The sequence below is a fragment of the Uloborus diversus genome, chromosome 9, assembly GCF_026930045.1.
Source record: "Uloborus diversus isolate 005 chromosome 9, Udiv.v.3.1, whole genome shotgun sequence".
Lineage (NCBI taxonomy): Eukaryota > Metazoa > Arthropoda > Arachnida > Araneae > Uloboridae > Uloborus > Uloborus diversus.
In genome coordinates, this window is record NC_072739.1 from 88,902,417 (window position 1) to 88,930,407 (window position 27,991).

At 31.9% G+C, this 27,991-nt stretch overlaps 1 protein-coding gene across 2 annotated transcripts in view; it reads left to right on the forward strand.

The window, feature by feature from the left end:
* LOC129229262 (dual specificity calcium/calmodulin-dependent 3',5'-cyclic nucleotide phosphodiesterase 1-like) overlaps positions 1-27,991 on the forward strand; it is a 223,969-nt gene that overhangs the window by 174,580 nt on the left and 21,398 nt on the right. For both annotated transcript variants that reach the window (XM_054863532.1, XM_054863533.1), the window contains exons 3-11: positions 1,632-1,758; positions 3,260-3,373; positions 6,532-6,714; positions 9,449-9,515; positions 12,560-12,676; positions 15,786-15,926; positions 17,096-17,196; positions 21,404-21,529; positions 26,254-26,358. In XM_054863532.1, coding sequence (XP_054719507.1) covers positions 1,632-1,758; positions 3,260-3,373; positions 6,532-6,714; positions 9,449-9,515; positions 12,560-12,676; positions 15,786-15,926; positions 17,096-17,196; positions 21,404-21,529; positions 26,254-26,358 — 1,081 coding nt within the window. The remainder of the gene's footprint in view (positions 1-1,631; positions 1,759-3,259; positions 3,374-6,531; positions 6,715-9,448; positions 9,516-12,559; positions 12,677-15,785; positions 15,927-17,095; positions 17,197-21,403; positions 21,530-26,253; positions 26,359-27,991) is intronic.

Consider the following 27,991-nt stretch of genomic DNA (forward strand, 5'->3'; position numbering starts at 1 on the left):
GTGGTAACTTACTGCTAAAAACATCATTTCATCTTTACTAATAAAAAAGCTGAAAGTCTGGATCTCCATCTCTCTTGATCTATGTCAGGATGTCTGTTACGCGCATAGTGCCTATATCGTTTGGCCTATTTTCATGAAATTTGGCACAAAAGTAGTTCGTAGCATAGGGGTGAGCATCTTGAAGCGATTTTTCGAAAATTCGATTTTGTTCTTTTTCTATTCCAATTTTAAGAACATTTTACAGAGAAAATTATCATAGCGTGGACGAGCAAATTGTCATAACGTGGACGAGCAAATCACCATGATGTGGACGAACAAATTACCATGATGTGGACGAGCAAATTACCATAACGTGGACGAGCAAATTACCATGATGTGGACGAACAAATTACCATAACGTGGACGAACAAATTACCATAACGTGGACGAACAAATTACCATAACGTGGACGAGCAAATTACCATAACGTGGACGAGCGAATTACCATTACGTGGACGAGCGAATTACCATTACGTGGACGAGCGAATTACCATTACTTGGAGGAGCGAAGTACCATAACAAGGGCGAGCAAATTAACATAGCAAATTGGCGAGAAATTCATCAACCATTATTTGTAAATATATAGGCGAACCAAATGACCTTTTAGTTTTCTACTACGGGCAAAGTCGTGCGGGTATCACTAGTTAAACATAAAGCCATACCTTTCAGTAATAGAGTTCAATGTGTGTACCGTTTGTGGACAAGTGGGATGAACTTGAGTACCGTTTAGATGTGGTTCGAGCTACATACGGTACACACATTGAATACCGGTAATGAAAGTTCTTGCTTTCTATTTAACAAAATTATTAAACACCTCAGCGAATTTTTTATTACTGTGACGGTACACACTCATAATTATATATTTTTTTTTTTTTTTTTTTTGCTTTATCTTTTTTCCATCTTTTCAACCTCCCTTCCAAAAGAAAAACCATTAAGAAATGATCTTTATGATACTGTGACTTACCATACTAAAACACGTTTTTTTTTCCTCTGATTTTAATGCAACAGCACAACTGTGGTTCAGAATCCTGTTATAACTTTAGATTATATATTCTTGAAAATTTGGATCAAAATTATTCCGAGGAAAAAAATCCTTCAAAAACAAGAAATAAACCCATTGCTAGGATCAAACACGCTATCTTTGCGTTCTTAGGGCTGTAACCAATTGAACTTATAAGGCTTCTCTCGTGAGACCATTAAAGCAATGCGTATTAAAAAACAGATTAAACCTGTTTGCTTCGGTTTTCAAAAAAAAAAAAATGTGGGTTTTATGTATATTTTTCGCCAAAAGCGAAGAAAAAATTCTTTAAAATGATGCCTGACTTATGAAATTTTATGAATTATTATTGATAAAGTTATGTCGTTGTCACGAACACACACATAAAAAAAAAAAAACCTTCGAGAAAAAATACATATAAGTGCTTTGTAATTTTTAAATGGCTATTTTGTTTCATATAGTCTGAATGTGAATTATTTTTCTGGTAAAGAATAATACGAATTTGATCATAAGTACAAAAACTCCAACCAAAACAACGTCAATTAAATTTTGGTCGTACTATTGACACGTGATGAAAATATTCCTCCTTTTTTAGCCGGAAATACCGTGGTTGTGAGAAAGACAAAGGATTCAACTCAAAAATCCCCAACTAATGGTGCTGAGGGTGAGGAAGAACTACCACCTGTAGATACTTTAGAAGCTTGCGACAAAGCAGCGGAAAGGTACTTATTATTTATCCTTCTTTAATCTTCACGTATACGAAAGTCGGCTAGAAGCTTCAAGTTGAAGTTGATGTAAGATTCGCCATTTAATTTTTTACAAAACAAATAGAAATTTTTTTTTCTTTTAAATTTCAAGCTATTGTAATTACTTCTGCACTTCAATAAATAAAATAGATTAGCGCGTCTCCTGGCTTTGTACGGTCCACCTCGAAAATAAAAGTTATCTCAAGTGGCGCGTACACTCTGGCTTGAACAAAAAAAAAATAAAAATAAAAAATCGGTACAATTATGTGGAGAATTGCGGAAAAATAACCAAAAACTAAACACTTTAAATCCCTTGATTACAAGAAAAACCTTCAAATTAAAAGCAAGAATTTTACTTGTTCATATTCGAGAAAAAAATGGCAACTGATATTTCGCCTCATTAAATTTTCTTCACGCTATATTTTTTAATAAAAGCATTGTTGCGGAAAGTTGAGATGTAGCACTGAATAATAATTTGAATGGGGGAAAGCCGTCGAAAAATAGGGATGTCATGTCGAAATCTAAATGTCATAATTACTAGTTTTTAATTGGTATGCCCGCTAATTATTTTCGGAGGATTATGTTAAATAGCCAAACATAAAGACGGGAAGATTACGAATCCATCGATACCTGGTTCGATGGTCAGTTCACTGTGGTTCTGGAGAAGAAACTTGGATTTAGATGACTACATAGATAGATACATAGGTATATACATAGATGCATACGCTCAATTTTTAATTATATAAGATTCTAACTTATTGCAAAAGAAGACTTTTTATTGCATTGTTATATAATCAGTAGGAATTATGTTCTCCGACAACATAGGACGAGAAAAAACCGTTCACCATTCTATCACAATAACTAAACTGTTCTGCTACATATCTTTAGCTACTGCCATTACAAAAAAAAACAATACAAAGTGCAGACGATGAATAAAAAAATATATCAAGAATAGTTTTATACATTGAAGACGATAACTCGCAACTCCAATAAACAATAGGGGCGCTGTAGCCACTGCCTAATGGCGGATGAAAAAGGTAAAACAAACAAATGCCGTAACTTGTAAATTGCTTTGACGCTTAGTGAATGACCGTAATTTTCATCATGTTTACGGGAAGCTTTCTTTTCTATTCTTCTGAAATTACATTACATCACAAACTGTCTGAAGCCTGTAATTTACTGCAAAGAAAACACGTGGAATGGAATGTTTTACCTTTTTCTTTAGTATTGTTAATCTCCGCAAAGAAGCGTATTCGCGCTCTGGAGTTGCGAATAAAACAGCCTATTAAATTCAAAGCACAGCAGACGATAAATTAACAAAAAGTTGTAACCAATAAGTTTTTTAGTAGTTAATTATGAATTATTTTCTAGTTACGTATCTTTATTCCTTTACTTATTTTACACGAATCAAAGCTACTTTTGAATTATTAAGTGGCTAAAATGACGGTTGTTTTTAAATCTGTGTCTATCTTTCCAGACTTCGTGAGCTTTCTAATCATCTGAACCATGGAGAAGTTCCAATGGACGTCTTGCAGCAAACTGTTTCGTACGCTGTTTCTGTACTCGAGGCCATCTACGTTGATGAAACAAAGTAAGAAAACACAAGTTACTTATTTTTACATTTTTGTCCAATATTGTAAGGAAAGGGAAAAACTGTACTGATTGCTGTCTGCCCACGGATTGTATGGAATTGGCAAACCTCCAGTTAAAACGAGTCTATCTGAATAAGGGGGAAAGTAAAAACTTGATGCGCGTGTTCTTCTCATTTGAATATGACTCTGCTTAATTTAAAGGCTAACATACGTCTGCAAAAACGAAAACTAATACATGAGTATATTTCCGTCTGTAAACCGGATGTTTGCTTTTCAATCTCATTGGTGGTCAGACTGTATAGTGGTCTGTTGATTATTTAAGTATATTTCAGAACATGATTTTGCATGTAATCGAGCTGTGTATTGGCTTCTAATCATTTCCAGATCAAGTGCAGTTTATAGGGGCTAACAACCATTTTTCCAAGTGACAACACTATCTGTGGACTCTATTATAACTTGATAATTTTGCCGCTCTGTTTCCCACAATTGGAAGTTTTTGCGCTTTCAATACACGAATGCCAAATGGAAGTTTATTTAGCTGACAAAATCCAAATTAAATAAATACTCAAAGAACCTTTAAAGTAGTGCATAAAAAATCGACATTTTGCATCCTTAAAACATGACTTGGACCACGTTTGTACTCTCTCGCTTGGGCATAAGAGGCTAATTACTTAGTATGGAATACTGCCCGAATTTTGTGGAACACAAGATTTGCGGAAAATGTTATACAAAAGAATAAGATATATTACATTTTTACAATTTTTGTTATGTAAATGGGTTTTTTTTCTTTTTTCCCCCAATATTCTTTCTTTCCTTCTATGTTCACGTTAATTGCGTATTTGCGCAAAATAGTTAAATTTTTTAATTAAGATTTTTAACTTATTCCTCTAAGCTCCCCTAATTAATTTATAACCAAACCAAGCAATAAAATAAAAAGAGACTCAATTATTAAAAAGTTCAGACAAAGCAGTTTTTTCCCGTTGGTTTAATTGAATGAGGCGAATGCTATGAATATTGAAAGACAAAAAAAAAAAAAAAATCACACGTCAATCGACGTGTCTAAATAACACAAAAGAGTTTTAATGTCGAGCGTATAAAAGAGAATCATAATTAACTACAAACATGAATAAAAGTTTATTGTACGGTCCTTCATTTGGAGTTTTGAAACGTGAAATAGTACGATTAATGCAAAAGCTATTTTCTGCACTTCAAAACCATTTTATACTATATAATTAAACATTTTACTTACGAGCTGGGCTTAATTTGCGATTGAAGCTCACGGGAGTTCAGATCCTCTACTTCTTTTAAATTTTATGTGAATTTTTATATTAGATGAAAATAATACTATAAGATTATAAGGCTCTGGCGCATATTTTATTCAAAATTTAACACTGCTTTCAACGCTTACAATATCAGTATAGTCAATCATTTGAGAAAACTAGCCCATTCCTAAAAATAGGTGGAGAGAGAAGAAAGGACGCGTGCCATAATTTTGAGTTTAGCGTCATTTTGAGGATTAAAAAAAAGTACTGCTAGTATAAATTCCTAACGTGACTATTTAGATCAGAAATGTTGCAGCAATAATTGCATTAAGTTGGCGGAAAAAGTAAGAATGACAAACTTTACATTCTTTATTGCCGCCCCAACTGCCAATTTTCAATTCAAATTAATTACAGGAGGAGTAGTTGTCTCTGACCAATGACTGCTGAAAGAAGTGAAAAAAAAAAAAAAAAACAAGACCCAACCACTTATTTGCAATATGACTAGTCCATTGAGACATCGGCCGTACAAAATTAAAATGTTATGCCTCTTTGGCCGAATTCTTACAAGGTGACGTTTCAAGCTCTAGAGTCAATACCACATTGCAAATACCGTTAATTTTTCTCTGCGTATCTTTAAAAAGATGGACGCTTCTGAAATAAGGCGGAGTCAAGGGTCTATTTGCATCTAGACTATATTTATGCATGGTCCATTTTAATAAATTTATCATTTTGCTACACAAAACAAACTACAACGATTCCGAAAATGTTAGATTCTTTCTTCATTGCATGACTTTTATAAAGAACATAACTCTAATTCTATGTACTGCAATTTGACATTGAAAATGCTCAGAAACACTATTTAAATAATGTTTTTTGGCTCTGTACTGGACGTATCTAATAAGATATGTGCGCCCGTCACGAAGCAATATAGCCTATTTAAACATTCTTTATTGAAATCTTCAAAACTTAATTGTATTACATAGAAGTCGTGTCCATATTTTTCATAAAGTTTATGCAATGCAACAAGATTCTAGCATATTTGAAGTCTTCGTGTAAAGTTTTGTGCAACAACACTGCTTCTGCTACCGTGGAATTGCTCACATTTTGTTACGTACTCTTCTTCTATTTTTGAACCGTTGTGTAAATCCATATTCTAACGGAAATTACTAGCATATTATGTGTTTTAGTATCACCTTAAAATTCCTTTCTTAATTTCTAATGGGGCTGTGTTAGAGGCTTCACCTTTTTGAGTGCGTTTATTTGACATAGAACCTATTCTATCATGTAGCACCAAATTTGTTACGCCCAGTTTCACCACCAGATGGAGGCACCTGGGCTCTCTTCGATGCTAAATTTCAGTAGGAGTTTAACCAACAGCACTGAAAGTGAGATGCGTGCTCAAGGAACCTTTTGCATGGCACAGAATACGAGTATACGACGTGGAAGCTGTCGATGATTTTGAAAATCCACCGACTGGAGACATGTAGAACGTAGATCTCTCTTCCATTGGAGTGTTAACCTTTAATCTAAGTTGTAAGACCTAACTTGCCACCTGTCTTGTCTAGTGGTCAGAGAAGTCTGCTTTCAACAGGAAGGTTCGGGTTCGAACCCCATGCTCGGGCATGGGCGTACTTTCTTTCTCCTGTCTTTGTCCTTTCTTTGTGTGATTGTGTTGTTATGCTGTAAATGGTTGCCTCCCCTATATAAGGGTCCTTATGACATGTGTGTACTGTAGAAGTCGGACTTAACACCCAATTACGGTACAGTTGGAAAAGTGAAGCAGCACATCCCAAATTGCCAGCCTAGCTGGCACACGGCAACCACAAGACCTAAGTTTTATACTCCATTGCATTTAGTAGCTTGTTACTGAAGTTATGGGTTTCTAATCATTGTAGAAGACTACTTGATGAGGATGATGAGTTGTCTGAAGTGCAGCCGGATGCTGTTCCTCCAGAAGTCCGGGAATGGCTTGCCGCTACTTTCACGCGACAGATGTCAACCACAAGGAGGAAGTCTGAAGACAAGTTGAGGTTTCGTTCTGTTGCGCATGCCATACGTGCGGGCATCATGGTGGACAGGTAAGAATCTAAAGTTTCCAAAATAATCTATTTTAGAATTTAGGTTAGGAAAAATGTGTCTAGGGGGGGGAGGTGGGGCAAAGTGAAATAGTGAAGGGTATTTTCCGTTTTCAAATCGAATAAAATGGAAATTTGTTTTGAAAATTGCTGTACATAAGGAAATATTAATGTATTTTAAGAAAAATTGCTTTAAAATATTATTAGATATTTTTTGTTAGTCAATTTGTACCTTCAAAAACAAAGTGGAAATGTTTGACTCTTTTTTTTCGTATGGAACAAAGTAAAGAATGAAATATTTATCCAATGAAATACTTTTTATTTGATTACAAAAAATATTTTTCACCTAATAAATAAATAAATGATAAAACAATAGAAAAAGAAAATGAGTGAATGAATTAATGAATTTTTAATTAATGAAGGAATGCAAATGAATGAGTTAATGAAAGAATACTAAAATGATTCAACAAATGAATGAAAAGTAAACTTTATCACTTTGCCCCTCGTATACTTGAAAAATTTCATTTAACATTTAGAATAAAAACATGCCTAATGCTAAGTAAATAAGAACTGCATAGAACATCAATTAACCCCAAGATAAAGGGATAATAAGATCCCAGTTAATACTTAAAATGTTAATTAAAAAAACTTTGTCTTTTTATTGTAACAAACAATCTTTTTGATGATCCACAAAATATTAAAGTATTTGTGTCAGATTTTGAAAATGACTTGCATTATTATATACCTTGAACTTTAGAGCTATTTATTTTTTGATTATAATCAACTAAGTATATGCTTAAGAACTTAGTTAAAATGTTTCTAGATAGGTAGCAGTGTAAAATAGGAAAATATTTTACCATTTCACTTTTTCCCGCTATTTTGCTTTGCTCCACATTCTCGTAATTTTTAATTTCTGTGAAAAGTCTCATAATCTTTAAGGTTCATAATCTTGCAATCATTTTCTAACCAACTTTGTGCTGCTACAAAAATAATACGTAGCTTTAAGCAAAATTTCGGAGTAGTGGTAGGTCTTTTCAAATGCATGATATTGTGAGATATAATGTATGCAAAAACAATATCATAATAATAGATTTTCTTTGCAAAAAAAAAATAATAATAATGATAATAATAATAATAATAATAATAATAATAATAATAATAATTTCATTCGCGCTTATAAATTATTATACGTAGCAGATGACATATATTCCTTTTTGGAAGAGATTTACATTTAAATTTTTCTCTCCTTTTTTATTGCACTTACCAGTAGAGTTATGTCAAATAAATGTTAACTGCAAATTAATTCGCAACGTTTTAAACAAATATAAATTATTAAAATTTAACACATGATTTTTTTAAGACAGCAAACGAGATTGCTGTACATTTTGCATGCTGTATCTATAAAAATGTGGCTTAAAAACTTGGAAATAAAATGTTTTTTTATCATTTCTTATTGAATTCTTATGCTTTCTTGTTTTTATTAACTACCATAAACTCGGTAATTTAGTGAACTTCGCTTGTATTTAATGGTGGTTTGAAAGTAAATCATGGAAGGACAAGCTGTAATTGGCCACCTTGGCGCCAATTTTGAGTACATTCCGGAAGATTTTTGCAGTTCTACAGTGGACACGCCCACAAAGAGGGTCACCAATCAAACAATCTTTTCTAAATAATTGAAAAATCGATTCAGTAATGGATCATAAAATTTCTTTTTATTTTCAATTCCTTCTATGTATTTCTCATATGTTACGTTATTTGTTATTTTGTCAACATTTTGTGTTTTGTTTAATTGTATAGTATTTCTTGCACTTTTGTCACAGTTCAGACAGTTATTAGCATTCTTATTAACATTGATTAGATTAGCTGCATTAAACAAATACCTTTGTGCATAAAAAGCAAAATAAAAAAAACGTCAAATAGCAGTAGTTGAAGATTACTGCAAACACGTATTTCAGCGTTACAAGGAACGCTTTTTTCAGTGCAAAAAAATGAACTCGTGGAGGAAAAGACATCCGACAAGAGCCAAAATGTTTCTATCGGATGTCTTTAAATACTTAAGATCATTTCTTTTGCAATGAAAAAGGCGTTCCTTGTAACGCCGAAGCACTTGTCTGCAGTAATCTGCAAGTTGTGTTATTTGACGTTGTTATTTCTTATTTTATTGATTAGATTAGTTCAAATTTATTTTTTGTTTTAATGATGTAACTAAGTATTTATTTTGATGAAGTACGCTGTTGTGATTCATATATTTTATGTTTTCAATTCCAGGAAAATAAAGCAGCTTTCATTATTTCATTATTTTTTTAATTAATTTTAAGTATCAGGCTTGTCTTTCTTTGAAAAAAAAACTCCTTCTACATTTATTATTATTATTGTTGTTGTTGTTTTCTGTTATTGTTGTTGTTTATTTTCACTATATCTAATGCATTTATTTTACCTTATTGCTATGTTTGCCGCAAACTCACTTTAACATTTAAACCTTTTGTTTCGTGGTTTTATCAAATACCTCTACCAATTTACCATACTTAACTCTCTGAAAATACCGTAACCCTGAAACTTAAATCAATATTATTCTGATAAAAAAATAAAAAACAACTACAGGGGGATAATTAAAGCTTTCTTTAAATCAGCCTAAAGCTTTTTCTTTAAATGCATTGAACCAAACATGCCACTTTCCAATATCTCAATTCATTTTCATCGCCTAAAACCCCCTAAGCAATAATCTCATTCATTTCAGAATTTACCGGCGGTGTTCCAGTTCAAGTAATCTTCAGATGCCTGCTCAAATTGCCCAACTGCTTAAAGTAAGTCTTTGTAAGCAGCTTTGCGTCTCTTCAAAATCATTAACAATTAAACTCGTGGTTGCGCTGCCTAATATAAATTGGTGGTTAACAGCCTCTAATGCCGCATTTCCCCCATTCAGCGAAAACCAGAGGGTAGATTTGATGTTTTCATTTAATGGCTGGATGGAATTTATCGATTTAATGTTCATTGTGCAGTTGAAAATCGATATTCTCATAGACGTAGCTATTATTCGAGTAATATTCTATTTCAGAACTGTGGTTTGGAAGCATTTTAAAGCAATGATTAATAAATTTTCAATAGTTTGATTACACTTTTCATGGCAATCAGGGGATACGACAGGAAGTCACCGTGACCTTCCGAAAAATTTCTTATTCGGCAAACTTGTCGGACAATTCGACAAAATTTGGAGTTAAAAGTTATCATCATTCGGCAAAATTTGGAGATCCATTCGGAAAAATTTGGAGTTCCATTCGGCAATATTATTATAATTTGGCGAAGTTTGGAGTTCCATTCGTCAAATTGAGAGTTTCCGTCGGCCCAAAAATTGGAATTCGGGGCGCCCCTTCTGGCCGCTAAAATATAGATTTGTTCCCCGCCCCTAGGAGTGAAAATACTCCTTGTAATTTTTAAAGAAGAAAATTGTGTTTTGCAGGAGTGAAATGTATAAAAACGGTGAAAGGGGGGGCCATAATAATGATCCATTCTATAAAAATAGCTTTCATAACCAGGAAACCAAACGATCGTTCAATATGGAAAAATATCTAAAAAAAAAGCAAAATGGATAAGAACGTGGTAAAACATGTTTTTGAACATATTAATCATTTTCTCTCTCATCTCCATCTTTAAAAATGTAAAATCTTTAAGTCTGCTGAAAATTTAAGAAAAGTCGCCAAATTTGACTTGTTTTGGTGAGAAGCGGAAGACATCTTTCATACTTTTGCTTATGGATGTCTACTACATACAGATGTCGAAGTCGCGGTGCCATTGAGAAGAAATAAAATGGAGGGAGTGAAGACTTTCATTCGTAAAGGAAAGACTCCAGGTCACGTGATAGATATTAATGCGAAGCATTGGAAGAAATCAGGTTTCTTTCGCTAGTCTCCGGTCAAAACTTGACAACTATTCGTCGTTGAGTCACGTGATTTGGGGGTATTTAGCCTCAGCAGTTGCTAAGCTAATGATTGGACTCTGCTCCCTTTATTTACTAATTCCTGCTCTAAGGTGGTATCCATTTCTTGCCAAGTCTTTACAAGTTACGAAATTAATGTGGCTGATTGTTAAGAATGGAATGGGATACAACAGGATAAGAAGTGATGCGTGCTATTTTAATTTTTAGAATGTTTGATGTAAAAATTACAAAAAAAAAAAAAAAAAAAAAATCAAACATAATATTATCAAAATTTCATTCTTTTGTTTTCAATTTCAACGCTGCTTAATTTTTATTTAAGTTTATCCCGTGAAAATGTGCGTGACTAATTTTTTAATCCGTCTTACTGATTTGCAACCCATGAAATACGTTTATAGGTGCGGTTAAAATATCTCTGCTGGCAACATTTTCTTTTGATTATACGAGAAAAAAGACTTATTTTTTTTTTCTTTTGCAGTTTATGAAAACGGAATCTACATAGGTCGATAATAGTTTGTGATTGCCAATATTAATTAATGTTTCCATCGCCACCACAAATAATTGTTTTGTCAATATTATCTCTATAAATGTATTATAAATTATTTATTCTTATTTTTGTTGGTTACTCTTTTATAAATTAAAATTATTACTTCTAATAAATTATCACATCATATCTACCACGACAAAGGAAAAAAATGAATTCGCTAATTGATTCGATGAATTGTATTATTTCTCGTACTTAAAGCCCAGTAACAACCGTCTCGAAAACGACAACCAATCAAGGCTTCGCATTCAGTCCCGTACACTGTAGGAATCTGATTTTCAATACAGGCATCTATTACGGGGACCAAAAAGTAATGTTATTTTTTCAAGCAAATATATATTTTTTTTAATTTGTTATTAACCAACGATTTGATTACCTTCGTGATCAATAGCGCCGTTTCCCGTCTAAAATGGAAATTTTCTATTCTGGATTGATAAAAATCAATTGATTTTTGTTACAAAATATCTGAAAAAGGGATTTTCGATAGAAGCCGAAATTTAATTTTGTTTCATAGAAAGTTATTTAGGGATCGGAAGAAAGAAAATCAGATGTGGCGAAAATATTTCACTGTAAACAGCAGACGAGGAGTGATCCTGAAACATGATAATGCATGACCATACTGCTAAGACGAACCCTTAAAAAATAATCAGCTGTGGTGGGCTGCTTCACCCACCATACTCGCCTGACATTGCACCATCTAGTTTCCCTTCATTCAGATCCATATGTGAAAAAAAAAACCTTAAAAGTTTGTCCGATATACAAAATGATTCTCCAGATATTTTGCTCAAAACAAATTAATTTTTATCCATCCGGGATCGAAACCTTGTGTACTGTATGACAAAAGGATGTTAATACCGAGGGTGATTACATCGTTCATTAAAAATAACATAAATATTTGTTTGAACAAAAAAACATTACATCCGCGGTCCTAATATACTGTCATTGAAAAAAAAAATCCATTTTTTCGGCGTTGAGTACACACACAACTGACCTACCTAACTTAAGAAATGTACTACCGTGGAAAGTTAAAGCGCATTAACTGCAATTTTTTTGTTTTTCATGTTCTTGCATTTTGCCACCTATTGTACAAGCTTTATTGTACAATTTTAATTATTTGGTTTCCGCTGAAAACAAAACACGAAAAAAACTTTTAAAATCCAAAATTCCTCTACTTATCGCATGGAATCCAAAACGCGTTGTTTTTTTTATTTTTTAGGTATCTCAAAAACTCAGTTCTGTAGATACTTCGCTTTACCATTACTTCGCTGCAGTGTAGGCACTTGTTGTTTTTCTTCAAATAGTGTATTACTATTAATTTATGAAATGTTTATTTATTTAAGTTTGGTTTATTTGTTTTATTTTTGCTTACACAGAACAGTGAAGATTGGTCATTTGATGTCTTTGCCTTGAATTCCGTAGCATCAGGTCAGTGTCTAAGGTATATGAGCCATTATCTACTGAATAGGTTCGGGCTTATACAGAAATTCAAAGTAAGATTTAGATCTTTTTATTTTATTGAAATTAAGATATGAAAATATAATTGATAAAAATATTTTAGACATATTTATTGGGAAACATATTAACAATCATCGTCAATTCCCAAATATATATGTATGGCTTTTGGTAAGTTGCAAATTTCCTTGGCGGTAATTCGTGTTGTTGCCATGCGAGTTTTAACATAGTTACTTCTGAAACGGAACTACTTTTTAATGTTTGAAATGAATGTGTAGTGGCACGGTATATCATTCGTGACTCTCTTTTAAATACTTTTTTGTGTAGTTGCTTTTCGAATTTAAATATCGGTTGAAGCAGAGGTAGGGGAGACTGGGGATTCTTGATCCCTAGGGATACATGATCTCACAGCCAAAACTGTATCATAATCATTAAGTAGAGATTTGAAACCTGACAATAATGTTAAAGGTATACTTGTACATAAAAACCGGCAACACTTCGTTTTTTTCAGCCATTTTGTTTTAGCTCAAGAAATGATTGTCTGAATGTAACAAGGAAAACTTTTTTTATTGTAGCACTAGCTGTACCCGCACGGCGATGCCCGTGCTAAGAATTTAAAAGAAGTCCGTTGAATTTAAAAAATCCACTCCCCTCCCCTCTGTTTTTACGCCAAATTAAGTACGAAATATGTAACATAAAATGGATACAGGGAAACGTCCGGTGGAAGTTGGGGTTGAGCGGAACGTTAAGAACTACAACAAACGAATTGTTTGCTTTTGACTTTTCAGGTTTTGAAAACATATGCTAGGCTTTCTTTTCTTTTTTCTAAGTACACCGATACTTACATTTTTCATTCCTCTTTTTTAAAATTAATTCACCTAATAAAACTTTTAATTTTATTATTACAAGACAAGAAGCAAATAAGATGATTTTTTTGCTAGTCATCCTATTTTTTTTTATCTGTTGTAATTTTAGCTTCACTACGCTACTTTAAAAAAATCGTTAGTTTTAGTTATAAAATATATATCGTTAACAACTGTATTGGAGAGTAAGTAACTGATCAAAAGCATCATAAGTTCATTAAAGTTGTATGCATTTTTCTTTTTTTACAAATGTCCAAGTGCAATTGTAAACAATATTATTTTGTGTTCACATTATTATAATCTATTAAAGAACATTAGAAATAGCGTTATTTTTAGAAGCATTATCTAGAAAACAAAAATCCATAAGTAAATTGCTGATCTAATGAAAAGTCTGTATTTTCTTCGTGGGATCAAGTATCCCTCATGGAGGGATCATGTGTCCCTTGATGTAGGGATACATGATCTCTTTATAAAATTATTCAAAAAAAATTATTTTACCAAAACTATCTGTTTAATTTCAACTAAAAAAATATTGTCAGATAGAGGAAAGAATTACTTTTGGCCACGTACTGTTTTTTTTTTTTTTAATTGATAATTTGCAGCAGAGAAAAAAATTGAAAACTAAAGTGGAGATCAAATATCCCCAGTCTCCCCTACTTTTTAATGCTGTTGTCTTGTGCCAGCTAGGCCGGCAATTTGGCATGCGCTGCTTCATTTTTCCGAAGAAAGGCATCCATGCCCGAGCCGGGATTCAAACCCGGAACCTCCCCTTCGCAGTCAGACTTCTCTGAGCACTAGAGAAGGCTGTCAGCGTACTTTTAAATGCTCGAAGTAAATGCGCAATGGCTTGGCATAGCACCCGCGGCTTTTTTTAAGAACATTTGGAGTTGTTTCCGTGCGCGTTTAAATAGCTGCTGAAGCAGAAGAACTTTCTCAATGCTCGAAGTGCATGCACAGTGACTTGGTGCATCATCTTTGGCTCCCTTTTGCGGACTTTTGGTGTTGTTTTGCAAAAGTTTGAATGACCTCCGAGGTCTGTGTCTCTTTTTTAAGGACTTATGGTGATGTTGCTTTGCCAGTTTTAACTGCCGCTGAAGCAGAGGGGCTTTCTGACTGCTCAAAGTTTTTACGCAGTGGCTCAGCATAGCGTACGTAGCTTTCGTTCGTCACTGCAAAACGTAGTATTAGAATATCTCATTTGAGAATGAAGAATATTTCAACAATTGCGGGTTAGTTGCTATTGGAAAATAGTTATAGTTCATGTTTCAATAACGAAAACCATAATTATCATTAAACTGAAAATGATACATACAAAAGCAGTAGGTCAAACTTAAATGCCGAATACTTGATTTGTCCAGTTATTTTATTTCATAGATATTAATTTTAAAAAAGAGAGTAATATTTAGTCAAACTTTATAGACAAAAGATCCTAAAAATAATAGATAGAAAAAAAATTCAAAAATTCAGTTAGTTATTTCTACGTGAAAGAGTAAGCAAGAGTGCCATTGAATCAAAATCAATAAAATTAAAAACCAGACGGAACTAATAATAATGGAACTTTTAGCCGATGTATATTTACCTAAGGTTAAGTGACTTTTCAAAGCTTAAGTACCTAAAATGAGTGCTATTTATGAATCAAGATTGAAAAAAAAAAAAACACATTCAAACAAATTAAATCACGAAAATTTTATTTTTTTAACAAAATTTCTGCTTTATTAATATTTATTTAAAAAATTACGTTTATGACATTAATTAACGAAGATATTAATTAAAAACCTCTAAAAGATTTTTTCAATTTTTGCAGTGAAAACATAATTAAAAATTTAAAAGTTAAAATAGTAATTTTTATGCATCAGATAAAATGTGTTTGGAACTTTCACGTTACATAGAATTCAAATCACAACTTTTTTTAAGCATATTTTAAAAACGTCTAATCCTTCATTCACACGATCGGTAACATAATTCATTGTTTTCCGAGAAGAAAAGAAGACGCAATGATTTTAAAATTTTTATCTATTGCCAGTTTCTATTAAATAAAATACTTATAATTGATTTTAATGGAATAAGGCTTTTTATATAAAATTTTTAAATTTTCCCTCATAATTCTACATTTGCGGCTCAGTCGGGTTCTTTTCTTTAATTTTCAAACTTTGTATGCAGAGACACGTTTTTACCCTATCGTGCAAAGTAGTGAAGAATGTGACTTACGTTATTCTAGTTTTCAGGTACAGATCTGTGTTTAACCTTTTCAACGAATAAAAATTCCATTTATTTATCTCTTTAGATTCCTACTGCAGCTCTAGAAGGTTTCCTAATGCAAGTCGAAATTGGTTATGAAAAGTATCGAAATCCATATCACAACAACATGCATGCTGCTGATGTTACGCAAACTGTTGCGTATATGCTTTGTCAAGCTGGATTGGCGGTATGTATATTATGTCGTTCTTATTCGTATTTAGTGGTGCTATGCACTGTGCCCACTAAAGTCCCTTGCCACCCTCTTAAATATGAAGCGACTCCTACTATGTTCCAAAAGCGGTATCTAGGTACAGTAAAGTAGTCATACGCTATTGACTAAAACCTCCTGCAGTGCCATCTGGTGTAAAGTTGTTGAGTTAGAACTTGTATCTGGAAAACGGAACGAGATAGGGAAGGCGGGGGGGGGGGGGGGTGATTTACCAAATTGTTGAGCATCACCGATTTGGTACAAAACACACGTTGCTAATTAATGCAAACAATAGAACAGTTAAAACACATTTGTTTTTTCTTGACACGATACACTACGACGCGAGAGAAGGATCCGATTTAAAAAAAACTATATATGAACTGTAATATAAAAAAAACTATAATATAGTCAGGAACGATACCGCTGTGCTACATTGCAGTGTCATGTTTTTCCCGAAAGATAATCATTTCTCCTTCTGTTCAAGTTTCGGGATATCACAGTTTAAGATATCACAAAAAACAAATCCGCTATTTTACCGATATATTTTTTGCAGTAATGTCCATAAAAGTTTTTAATTGACGATGCTCTACAACTTTTAAAATTACTTTTTTCCTCTATATCTTTCTGTTTTTGAGATGAAGATTCTAATTCCACAATTTTCCACAAGTAGGTGGTGGTGTCTTCAGCACTTTCACCACTGGTCCTGTCTTTGTAAAAAGTGATAAAAAGTTGTTTATCTTTATGAATCATTATTTTTCTAATCAAATTTCTGTTTTGTTGATTACAGATGTAATTCATTAAACTAAACTCATTTCTTATAACAGCAAAGTTTTTGTATGAAAAAAAAAATCTGCTGGTAGATTTCCATTGACTAGATGTCCATTATAAAAATAGATTCTACTGGCTATTAACCAAATAAGATATTTTTCACCTTTAATTATATATACAACTTTTCATAAACTATTGTTGAAAGAAGTAAAATACCCAAAAAAAACATCACTTTAGACAAGCTATGCCTCAAAAATTATTATATTTTGTATAGATGTTTTGCTTACTACTGACGTTTCCTTTATTACTGAAAATGAATGAATTTTCAATATTGCAACAATTCTACTCAAATATGTTCATTTTTGAATTGTGTTGTTTAGAACTGGCTGACGGACATTGAGATATTTGCTACACTTTTTGCAGCTATCATCCACGACTACGAGCACACAGGAACTACAAACTCGTTTCATGTCATGTCGGGGTAAAATTTATTTTTAATATTTTTTCATCTAAAGCTGAAAAACTTTACTTCAGAATAACACAGTTAGTTAGATAAAAATAAAGTTTTATGCTAAAATTATTGTTGCTTTTTTAAAATTTTAAAATAAAATGGCATGACAAGCTTAAAGTGTACTGCGGTTAAATACAATGAAATTAACTGTAATGCTTTGAAATAAATTAATAAGTACAATACAATTACTTAATTTTCGTTAAAACGTTTTCCGTCTTGTGTTAATCATTCTTTAAAATCTTGAGTACTCTTGCAGTTCATGAATTTCCAACAAATAAAGTGGTCTTTTATCATATATTTTTTTAATTAAATTAATTTTGACAATCTTAAACATTAAATTTTCTATACCTTACTATTCAAAATAATTGCTGAATTTCATGGATTTTTGATACTTTGCCTTGTTATAATATTGAAAATGATAAACTTAAAGTTTATTTTCCAAAAAAAAAAGCATTTTATTTTGTCTCTTTTACATCATTAGTGCTTTGTTTAATATCATAAATGCATAAGTTGTTCTAGAGATCATATCAGATGGGATGTATCAATTTGATTTGATATCGTTTTCTTATACTAGTACGTAAAAAGTGACGCTTTAAACTTTTAAAAAGATTATAGTAGGTATTCGCAACTCCAGCGATCGAATACGCTACCTAGCGGTGATTTACAAAATTGAAGAAAAAGGTAAAACAATGCGTTCCACGTGTGTCTGTTGGTAAACATAGGCAGTTTGTATGAGTATTTATTAACGCATTCGATGTGTCTCCGATTGCTTTCAGCTACAGAAGTTGTTTCGTTCCTTAATAGTATTCTCGAGCTATGTCTAGACCCAGCGGATGATCTTGACGGCGTCTTTTTCCATCCTGACTTACCGGTTCAAGTGAATAAACAAGCAGATCTTCCAGCCTATATAAGACAAGTAGCTCTAGAGAGAAATGGAGAGATTCCAATTGACGCTATTCGAGTCTACACGGATGGCAGTAGAGACGATAATAACCACTCTGGTAGCAGTATTTACATCAAATCGCAAAACCTTGACTTGAGGATTCAGAGGAGAAACCCTAATTACTGCTCTGTGTTCCGTAGTGAGCTAATAGCCATTGATGAAGCCCTAGACTTTCTGTAGCTTCTCCCCCACGAAACCGAAATTTGGATTCTATCCGATAGCAGAAGTGCAATACAGCACCTGACCAGATGGCAAAGTGTGAGAGATAGTGTAGGAGTTTCAATACTTAAGAAACTAAAACAACTTTCCGTCTCTCATCAAATTCACATGCAGTGGATCCTTTCCCATGTGGAAATAGAGGGTAATGAGATCGTGGATACCTTGGCGAAAGCTGGTGCTGCTGTCCCAGAGCCAAGGCATCACTCACCTTTCAGGAGATCCACTCAAAGATTAAACACAGGGATAATATCACTTGGATTGTCCAGCCAGAACACCATAGGTACAGATGTTCACGACCTGGTGGCTCCCTGACCCCTGGGTTTGACAGACAGGAACAAACAACTCTTGCCCGTTTTCGTAGTGGACATCTTAAAACTTTAAAATTTTCGAAGGGGCCGAAGACCTTTCAGACTTGTTCCAAGTGTTCCGTTGAGCAGGCCTCGCCTGACCATATACTGTCACGGCTGGAGCTCTCCAGGAGGGATTTGACTGAAGATCCAGTGACGGTGCTGGATTTCTTGAGGGTAAACAAACTCATGGACCTAGTCTAGCTCTGCTAACCATGGGGGTATGCAACAACAACATTCTGGCGCTTCTCAAAATAATGTTAGTTTTTTTTTTATTTCCTTCCAAAAAGTGAGTTGTTTTTTAAATGGTGAAAGCGTAAACACAAGAAAACTCTGGATTAACAAACTTGGATAACGTTATACCAGGTATAAAATTTTATTGTTTTGTGTGAATTTGTAAGAATATGGGTTTTTTTTAACCTTAAATTAACTTAACTAACCATATTTTACAGCAGCATTTAGTTGGAATGGACAGCAGGCAAAATATTTTCTTGAAGATATTATCGTAAAACGAAATAAAAAATGTTTAACAGAGAAAGAATTTACTTTTTTGCTTACATTCTCAGCTGAAAGGTTTCGCCAAATTTGTTTAGGAATAGAGGTTTAGTATTGTGCGAGCAAAGAACCCTTGGCGAGATTTCGCATGTCAGTTGAACCATTTTTATTTTTTATTATGAGTGGTATAAAATGGTAGAAAGATTACAGAATTCGATAAGTAAAAAGAAATAATGGTAGATAAATTGAAAAGAAAACTACCACCATGTATCCGTGAGAATTTTGTTGATGATTTGCATAGCTTGACATAATTAAATCATAACTCAGAAATTAGAAACATATGAAACAGAAAAATTTAAAAATAACCGATTTGGCAATTTGAGAAAAATAACTCAGCTGCAAATGCAAAACAATTAGCACTAGTCAAGCAAGACAAATAAGTATCATCTTCTTTCGATAATAATTCGTAATGGCATATAATCAAATTGTCTAGCATTAATTATTATTCTTGTCAGGCCACAAATATTATTTAGTTTTATCAAGAATGGATAAATATCGAATTCAACATCGTGGAAATGGCTGCTTGGAACTACGAACTACGTAATTTGCATTATTTTTCGACGTTTAGTAATGCTTCTTGAATTCTCATTTCCTTTTACGTGGGCCAGAATGTCCACAAGACTGAAAATTGAAGAATTGGTTAATTATGAAGAATAAAGCGAAAAAATCGTTTATACGAACAAAATTTACTAGGCTTTTGAGAATATTCTACGATACGACATGCGTTTGTTTTACCTTTTTCATCCGCCATTAGACAGTGGCTGCAGTGCCCCCTATAGTTTGTTGGAGTTACGAATAAAGTGTTATCTTTTTTTTTTTTTTTCAAAAGGACCAAATTTTGTGATTGAATTTTATTTATCTTAATCAAAAAGTCATTATGATAACGATATTTACGCAATTGAAGAAAGGTTTAACTCGATATTCTTTAAATTTACAGTTTAAGAACAAAAAAAGTAAAAAATGAATGCATATAACTTTTTCCGTCATATTAATGCTGCGTTTGTTAAAAGCACTTTCCGTCAAAATCTAATTTGGATTTTTCATTAACAGTGAAATTTTGCTTTGCCCCAATTTAGGATCACCATATACCTACGTTTGTTTGTTTTTTTCTTAAATGGTTTATGTCGTGTAATTAGTATCTGTGTTAAAAACAGACAAATTTTCCTCATTGGTGTGTTTAGTTTAAGATATTTTAGCAGTTAAACTTTTATGAAACTTAAAAATTCGTTTCACTTTAATGCTACAAAAAGGAATACGAAGAAATAAATTTTATTCTTTCAAAGAAGAAGTTTTAAATCAAAATCGTACTGGCTGAGAAACATGAAAGAATATATTCTTTAAATTTACAAAGTTGAATGATCTGTTCCTTGAACACTAAGTGCCTCACTAAAATAACCAAATTGAGATCATTTTTCAGATGCAAGTAAGTAAGTTGGACAGTTTTTAAAGAGATTTTAAAAAGAACTTTTCCGTTATAGATATTAAAATTGTTTATATAGTGTTTGGCGACTTTATATATTGCCGAATTGCCGAAAAATGTCGTTTACGTCGCTGCCATGTGTCCGCTGCATATTTTTAGTTTTACATTTTAATGGAACTTTATTGCATATTACTGACTTCATGTTTTTGTTTGGCAAACTATTCTAATAGATTTTGTATGTTATCTAATAGCTTTGTTTTGGAGAATTAATTTACTTTTTAATGAGCTAAATTAGTTTGTAGAATATTTGTCATTTGCATGGAACTTTTAGCGTTTTTCAATATATTTTTTGTTCAAAACGCCATTAAAAAGACAAAATGATGAGTGGAATCGCCAACAGGTTGTGTCTATCCCTTCGACCAAATATGGTGGCATAAATGCATTTGAAAAATAATCGCCAATATTTAAAATATGCCACTTATGACGCAAAAGTACCGTTTAAATTCCAGTCAGTACGTACGCGGTGTAAAACTTAAGCCAACCCGATGTATATAAACTATTTATATTCATCATCTCTCATATTTGAAGACGTGAAGCAACACTGTTTACTACTGTTGTTAGATCTCCAATGAAATAAGAAAGTAGTTTTAGTTAAATTTTTTATAAGTAAAGATTTCCTTCTATTTTAAACAGGTCCGAGGTTGCTCTGTTGTACAATGACCGGGCAGTTTTAGAGAATTATCACGTTTGCCAATCCTTCCGCTTAATGCGGGAAGAAGAACACAACATCCTGAACAACTTGAGCAAAGAAGAATACAGGTAACAAGTCAAGATTAAAACCAATATTTTGTTTCCTTTTTATGAAAATCTATTTTTACATTGATCAAAGTATTTTTAGGATCGTGATATTTATAATATCCGAAAGTTATTCCACTACAATACACATTGAAACTCCGGTTTTACGTTCTCCGAATCTACGTTTTCCCCATATTTCACGTTTTTTTTTTTGTCAGATCCCAGGTTTTCCGTACATAGTAACGTTAATTTAGCCCAGGTATTTTTTTTAACTTTTTTTTTTTAAAGAATTTCCCGCATTTTACGTTTTTTCTAGGAAGTAAAAAAAGGGGAAATAAAATTTAAAATAAGCAATATGTTTCCTTTTGGGCATTTTTGAAACTAATCCACGCTATTTAAAGTTAATCCATGAAAACAGAAATGCTACTGTTCTATCCGTAGCCGACCTTATGGACGTTTCGCTCGCCAAATGAAAATGAAAAAGCACACCCCGTCCATTCTTGCAATATCATATCAAAGAACTAACAAATATGAAAGACTATTTTTTTCCCTTACAGAAAAAGAAAAAACTTGCAAAGTTTTTCAATCTTGGAAGATGTTGCATTTACTTTTAACTCAATGACTAAAAAAACAATCTACTATTACGGACTATTTTCAACCTAAACGTTCTGATTTGCAACTAAATGTGTTAAAATGATCTAAAATGGTTTAAATATAAATGTTCTTTTCAAAAAATATAGATACTATACCTTTAAAAAGAATTGATCTTTAATATCTTTAGTTTTTTTCTATTTAATTTTTGCTTTCCACGTATTTCCTGGATTTTACTTTTTTTTTTAAATTCAGTCCCTTGAGAAACGCAATATTGGGATGTCAGTGTATTTGGTATTTAGTTTAACAAACGCATCTAACCCACATATTTTATGTCAATAATTCATTTTTTCTTTTTAAATGGTAAAAGTTCTTGCAGCGTCTACTGCTTTTGAGCAAATATAAAAAATTTATTCATTCACTAAAGCTGAATTTTTAATTAAGGCTGAATTAGTAATATATGATTTATTCATTCGCTAAGGCTAAATTTTGTGCATGGATGTATTGCTTAATTCACGTCATCAAATTACTTCGGAAGTACCGGCGTCCCTAGTATAACACGGTACTTCTACAACACGGTTTCAATATTACACGGTACCAAATTTGCGATTATTATAACACAGTTTCGATAGTACACGGTACAAAACTTGAATTTATAAGTACACGGTTTTGATGTAACACGAATTTTAAAAGAAGGAATTTAATTTTTGTTCAATACACTGTTAAAAAACGTATGGTAATAACTGTAATACGTTTTTACTTTGTTTTTATGAAACTTTTACGAAAAATTGTCTGTCTTCGGTTCAAAAATTTGTTTTTTTTTTTTGTCTAACAATAACTTTTAACTTTTAAATATTCTTTATTTTTCTCATCAGTGTTCTAAAAGCAAAAATATTAATGTTATTTTGTTTCTTCATTGCATCGTAAGAAAATAACATTAGGATTAAACAAAAGCTAAATTTGGCAAACGAAAAATAAAAAAGAAGTCTAAACAAAATATAAAACAAAATAAATAGAATAATTCTATTTATTTTATATTATATTTTGTTTTGCCGTTGTTGCTCAGACGAACTTTATTGCTATAGAAAAGCTCAGATTTTTTTTCCTTATAGAATGCGTCTTGTTCTTAGTAAAGAAAAGAGAAAAAAGTTTTTTCTTGTTATGCATAACAGTTTTAATTTGAGGTACGTAAAATAATTAAGTTTTATCGTTTATAAAAACTTTTTTTTTGGGGGTCTTTGCATTGTTCTGGTTACCAGTTTTTGTTCGTATCTTCTCTTGAACTGCAATTTTAGCTATTATAAAATTTGCACCTTATGACTTGGTTTCGATATAACACGGTACACACTCCTTTCTTTACATTATTTCAACGTCTCGTATAACATGGTTTCGATATAACACGGTATAATTAATATGATTAATGATATGTTTTTAATTTTTAGGTTAAAGAATGAGTTAAAAAAACATTTATTAAAACGTCTCGTATAACACGGTTTCTACATTACACAAAACGAATTAACCGTTTTATGCGAGGGATTACCTGTACATTATTTGAAGTTTCAACCGTAGAAAACCTCACATCAACTTCCTGTTATTTTACCGAATTAAACATTTCTAATTTAAAAAAATACTAGATGTTAACAAATTTTACTCTTAGCACTAGCCTGCGTGCCCGGCGTTGCACGGGCTACTTAAAAAATGAAACAGATGTCCAATTGATGTTTTTGTATTACTCTGACATCAGTTTCTAAAGCGCTAAGGAGTAAATAAATACGCTTAATGCAAGGTTTGTAAAACACCAGTAGAGCATATTTTTGTCAAAATTCTCTTTAACGTTAATAATAGTTATCAATGATACAAGTTATGAGTATTTTCAATTAGCACAAAAGATGAAAATATATGCATTATCAACTATAATCTCTGGTCACTTTAAACTGAATTAAATCTGATAAGACTATATCTGAAATATTTATGTACAATTACGATCAGCTTTTTACATAAAATGACACACACATTTTGGTTGATTAAGTGAAACTAAAGCACCAAGACTAAATAAATACCAATAAGCATTAATTTAATACCAAGTCATCGGATTAGAAGCTAGCTTTAGTTAAAAACCTTAAAAACAATTTTTTTGTTCAACTCTGTTTCACTTAAAGAAATCCAAACAATCTTAATTTAACATGTTCTTTTAACGATACAAACTGTATTTCAAAAATAGAAACAGGAAAGAAAAAGAAAGTTATTGCAATTCGAAAACTCACCCATGTAACGGGAAAAAGTTCAACAAAATAAACATAATTAGTCGCACATCCTAAATGTATCAAAATATGAGACCGGTGAACGATAAACTTACACTACAATCAATAAACATATCTAAAGAAACAACTTTCCTATGCTGAAAGGAGTTAAGAACGTCTTACGTAGAAAAATAAAAAAAGGACAGACGATAAAATAAAATCTATATCCGAATAGAGCAACCAATTTTAAACTAATTTGAAATGAAATTCTAGATGGAAACGTTGTTTTAAGATTTGGACAGCAGCCAAAAAAATCTCTTTTAAAACAGTTATTAGAATTTTATTTGCTCATACGCAAAATGGCAACAGGAAAGAAATAAAAATTCCTGAATAACATTATGTTAATTAACGTTTTAATTAATATCTCCGCTAATTAAAGTCGTACAATTAGGAGATTGGTTCTATTGTTTTCTTTGGAAAATTTCGAATTGATCGGTATCTCGTTCGACTCTCGATTCGCAGCGGTTCTCGAGGAGATCGATCTTCAGACAGACAGACAGACGGACGCGAACAGATTTTAATATTATAGTGGATTTTACAATATCAAGAGCTATGAATTGGAATATTGATTTTGCCCTTTTAAGGTTTTTAAAGTTATTTTCAATGGCTTAGTCGGTCGTTTTAAATGCTTTTTGTAATGGTAAAATTCTCAGAAAATAATAGAGTTTTTTTTTTTTTACTTCGAAATAACCTCATATTTTGCTCATTGATTCACAACTTATGTTTTGTTAATTTTCAATTTGATTTTTGTAGAGTTTAGAGGTTTTCTGAGCGTTAACTCTTAGTTAAATCATTTTGTGATTTACTAGCAATATGCTATTAATATTCATGTTTGAGAAAAAAATCCTTTTAAATCTGTAAACATTTCATAAAAAGTTCATAAAACATGTTTTGCTTGATAAATTTCCGTACGATTACGTTCTGAACAAAGAGGAATACTAAGTTGAGAGAACGTTTCAAATTTCTCTTTTAAATGTTGAAGTATTATATTTCGCTTCAGTACTATAAGACGCATTTTTTATCTCTGTTTAGTCACTGAAATTTGTAGAATAAGCAAAAAAAATCGACCCAGAAAATATTTTTATCTTTCCAACATTGAATTTTTAATTATTTTTTTAAGATGTCTGATTTTTTAACCAAAATGTTTCATCATGTGACGTCACAAGTGATGAAAGCCATCTTGAATCAGAGTACGTGGTTTTATTTTCTGACAAGATATATTGCTTTTTAATGATTTTTTTTCACCACGAGCAGTGTATTAGGTAAACAATAATTTTTAGTTGAATGCAAAAGTCATTAAGCGAAGTTTGGCAGTGCTCTGAAACTTTATTCCGGTAACCCTAGCGAATTGCTCACTTGTGACGTCAGCAGCGAAAATGAAAACAACGGCTGAATGTCGTTTAAGATTTTTTTTTATGGAAAATAAATCAATATAGAGAAATGAAAAAAATACTTACCAAATGTTTTTGACCATGCTCTTTCGGAAAAAATTATTTTTGAACGATGAGAAACAACCCAATTGTTAGTTAACTGAAACTATAATTATGTTGCATATTTTAAATTACTAAACTTCTTAGTAAAATCTTCGCTCAATATGCTTTAATACTCTTCAGAAAAGATGAATTACATTAAGCATTAACATTGACAAAATTACATTAAGCTGATGTATTTTCTTTCATCATCAAGTAGAATATTATGCTAAATTTCCTTTTCGCTGTTAAACTCCTCAAGTATTATAGAAAGTGCCTTTATTTCCCTAAAGATGTTTTACTTCCATAATTTATCTTCATTCATATTTTTACTTGGAAACATTAATTTACTTATATTTTCGTTATTTATTCTTATTTTTCTTTTCAGAGAATTTCGATCTCTTGTTATCGAAATGGTTCTTGCAACAGACATGTCCTCACATTTCCAACAGATCAAAACAATGAAAACACTACTATGTCATTCTGATTTCAGGTATATGCAATTAGAAAATATAATTATATTTAATCCGTTTTAATTCATGAATGGAAAACCACGCTTTTTAAGATTTTCCAATAGCTATACGAATAGGATATTTTTGTAATACCACATTCATACTAGACTAATTCAAGTACTCCTGATTTTTTTAATACACATGCATCACCTCCATGCATCCTTCACGGCCATCGATGGTTATTTTTGGAGAACATGGTGTTCGTCAATAGACATCTGGCCAGGAAATCTTACAATAGTGAAATCATAAAAAAAGTCTATATTTATAGCAAACGAAGAGCCTAGTAAATCATCTTTTGGACGCATTAGTTGCCCTCGTATAGCCGTTATCAAAATATATGGTCCTAAAGTCTTTCAAAATTTTAAGAAAAGTCGCCAAATTTAGCAAATTTTATTGAGAAATGGAAGACATCTTTCAGACGAATTGCAGATGAATGCCCTGCCACGTGCAGACGGTGAAATCCCGTCGTAACTTCTATTTCTCGTCAAGATTTTGTGAGTTTGTCAATTTTTTTTTTTAAGGTTCGACAGACTTTAAGACCTTACATCTCAATAACAAGAAAGCAAGGGCAAATAAATCAATCGCCAAAAAAATTTCTCAATATGCTTATTATCACGATATTTCATAAAAGGTACAATTTTGCCAACGGTATAAAAACGGTTTAAAAGTAATTTCTTCACTTTTCAAAGTATCTCTTAAAAAGAATTATTTAAAAATAATTTGAAATTGTAAAATAACAAATGAGGCAGTGAGAAGAAAAGGGACGGAAGTGAACATTTTCAAGTTTTGAGTTAAACGCGTTTAAAGATAACGTCCTAGGTAGACTTTCATTGAAAGGTTTTTCTAAATTGTGCTGTATAACGATACTTACAAGGTTTGCTAGAACTATCTATTGCTCCAAGACATAGGAGAGGTTCATTTACCATTTGTACTGGTTATCTCCAAATTTTTAATTTGCCAACTACATCTCTTTGCTTCTCACTGCCTCAAATACAATAAAATAGTTCTAACAAATTTAAAATTTATTTTGACGATGATAAAAAGGTCCTAAATAAGTTTTAAAGTCTTGAAATACTCAATATAAGTTAGAAAGGTTTTTGAATTAAAGTGTTAGTTACTTTTTTAAAATTATTTTTTTGATGATTGATATTAGACTAACGGTTTGATTTTTAGCAATATTTATATCTCGTTTTACGTATTTTGTGATAAAAGAGATACTTGAATGCAGCGATAATTTTAATCTAATTTTCCTGTATAAGTATCTCCAGGAATAATTTCATTACTCTTCCAGAGTAATGAAATTATTCGAAAAATGGTTGTACACAACATCTGTTACATAACTGTATTCCACAGAGAGAAAGCTTCAAATTGCGCGGTACAAGATTTTGTCTCGAAATTGCGAATCATGAACTGAAAATACGGTAATCTGATTACGGGCATAGACAAAACTATTATTTATTTTCATTAACTTCTAAAGATTTAACATCGAAATAATGAGGTTGCTGAAAGCACATCATATTACAGCATCTAAATCTGAATATATTAAAAGTATTCTTATACAATTATTTGAGGAAGATAAATAGCAATGCTATTATTAATCAATAGCTAAAAGCG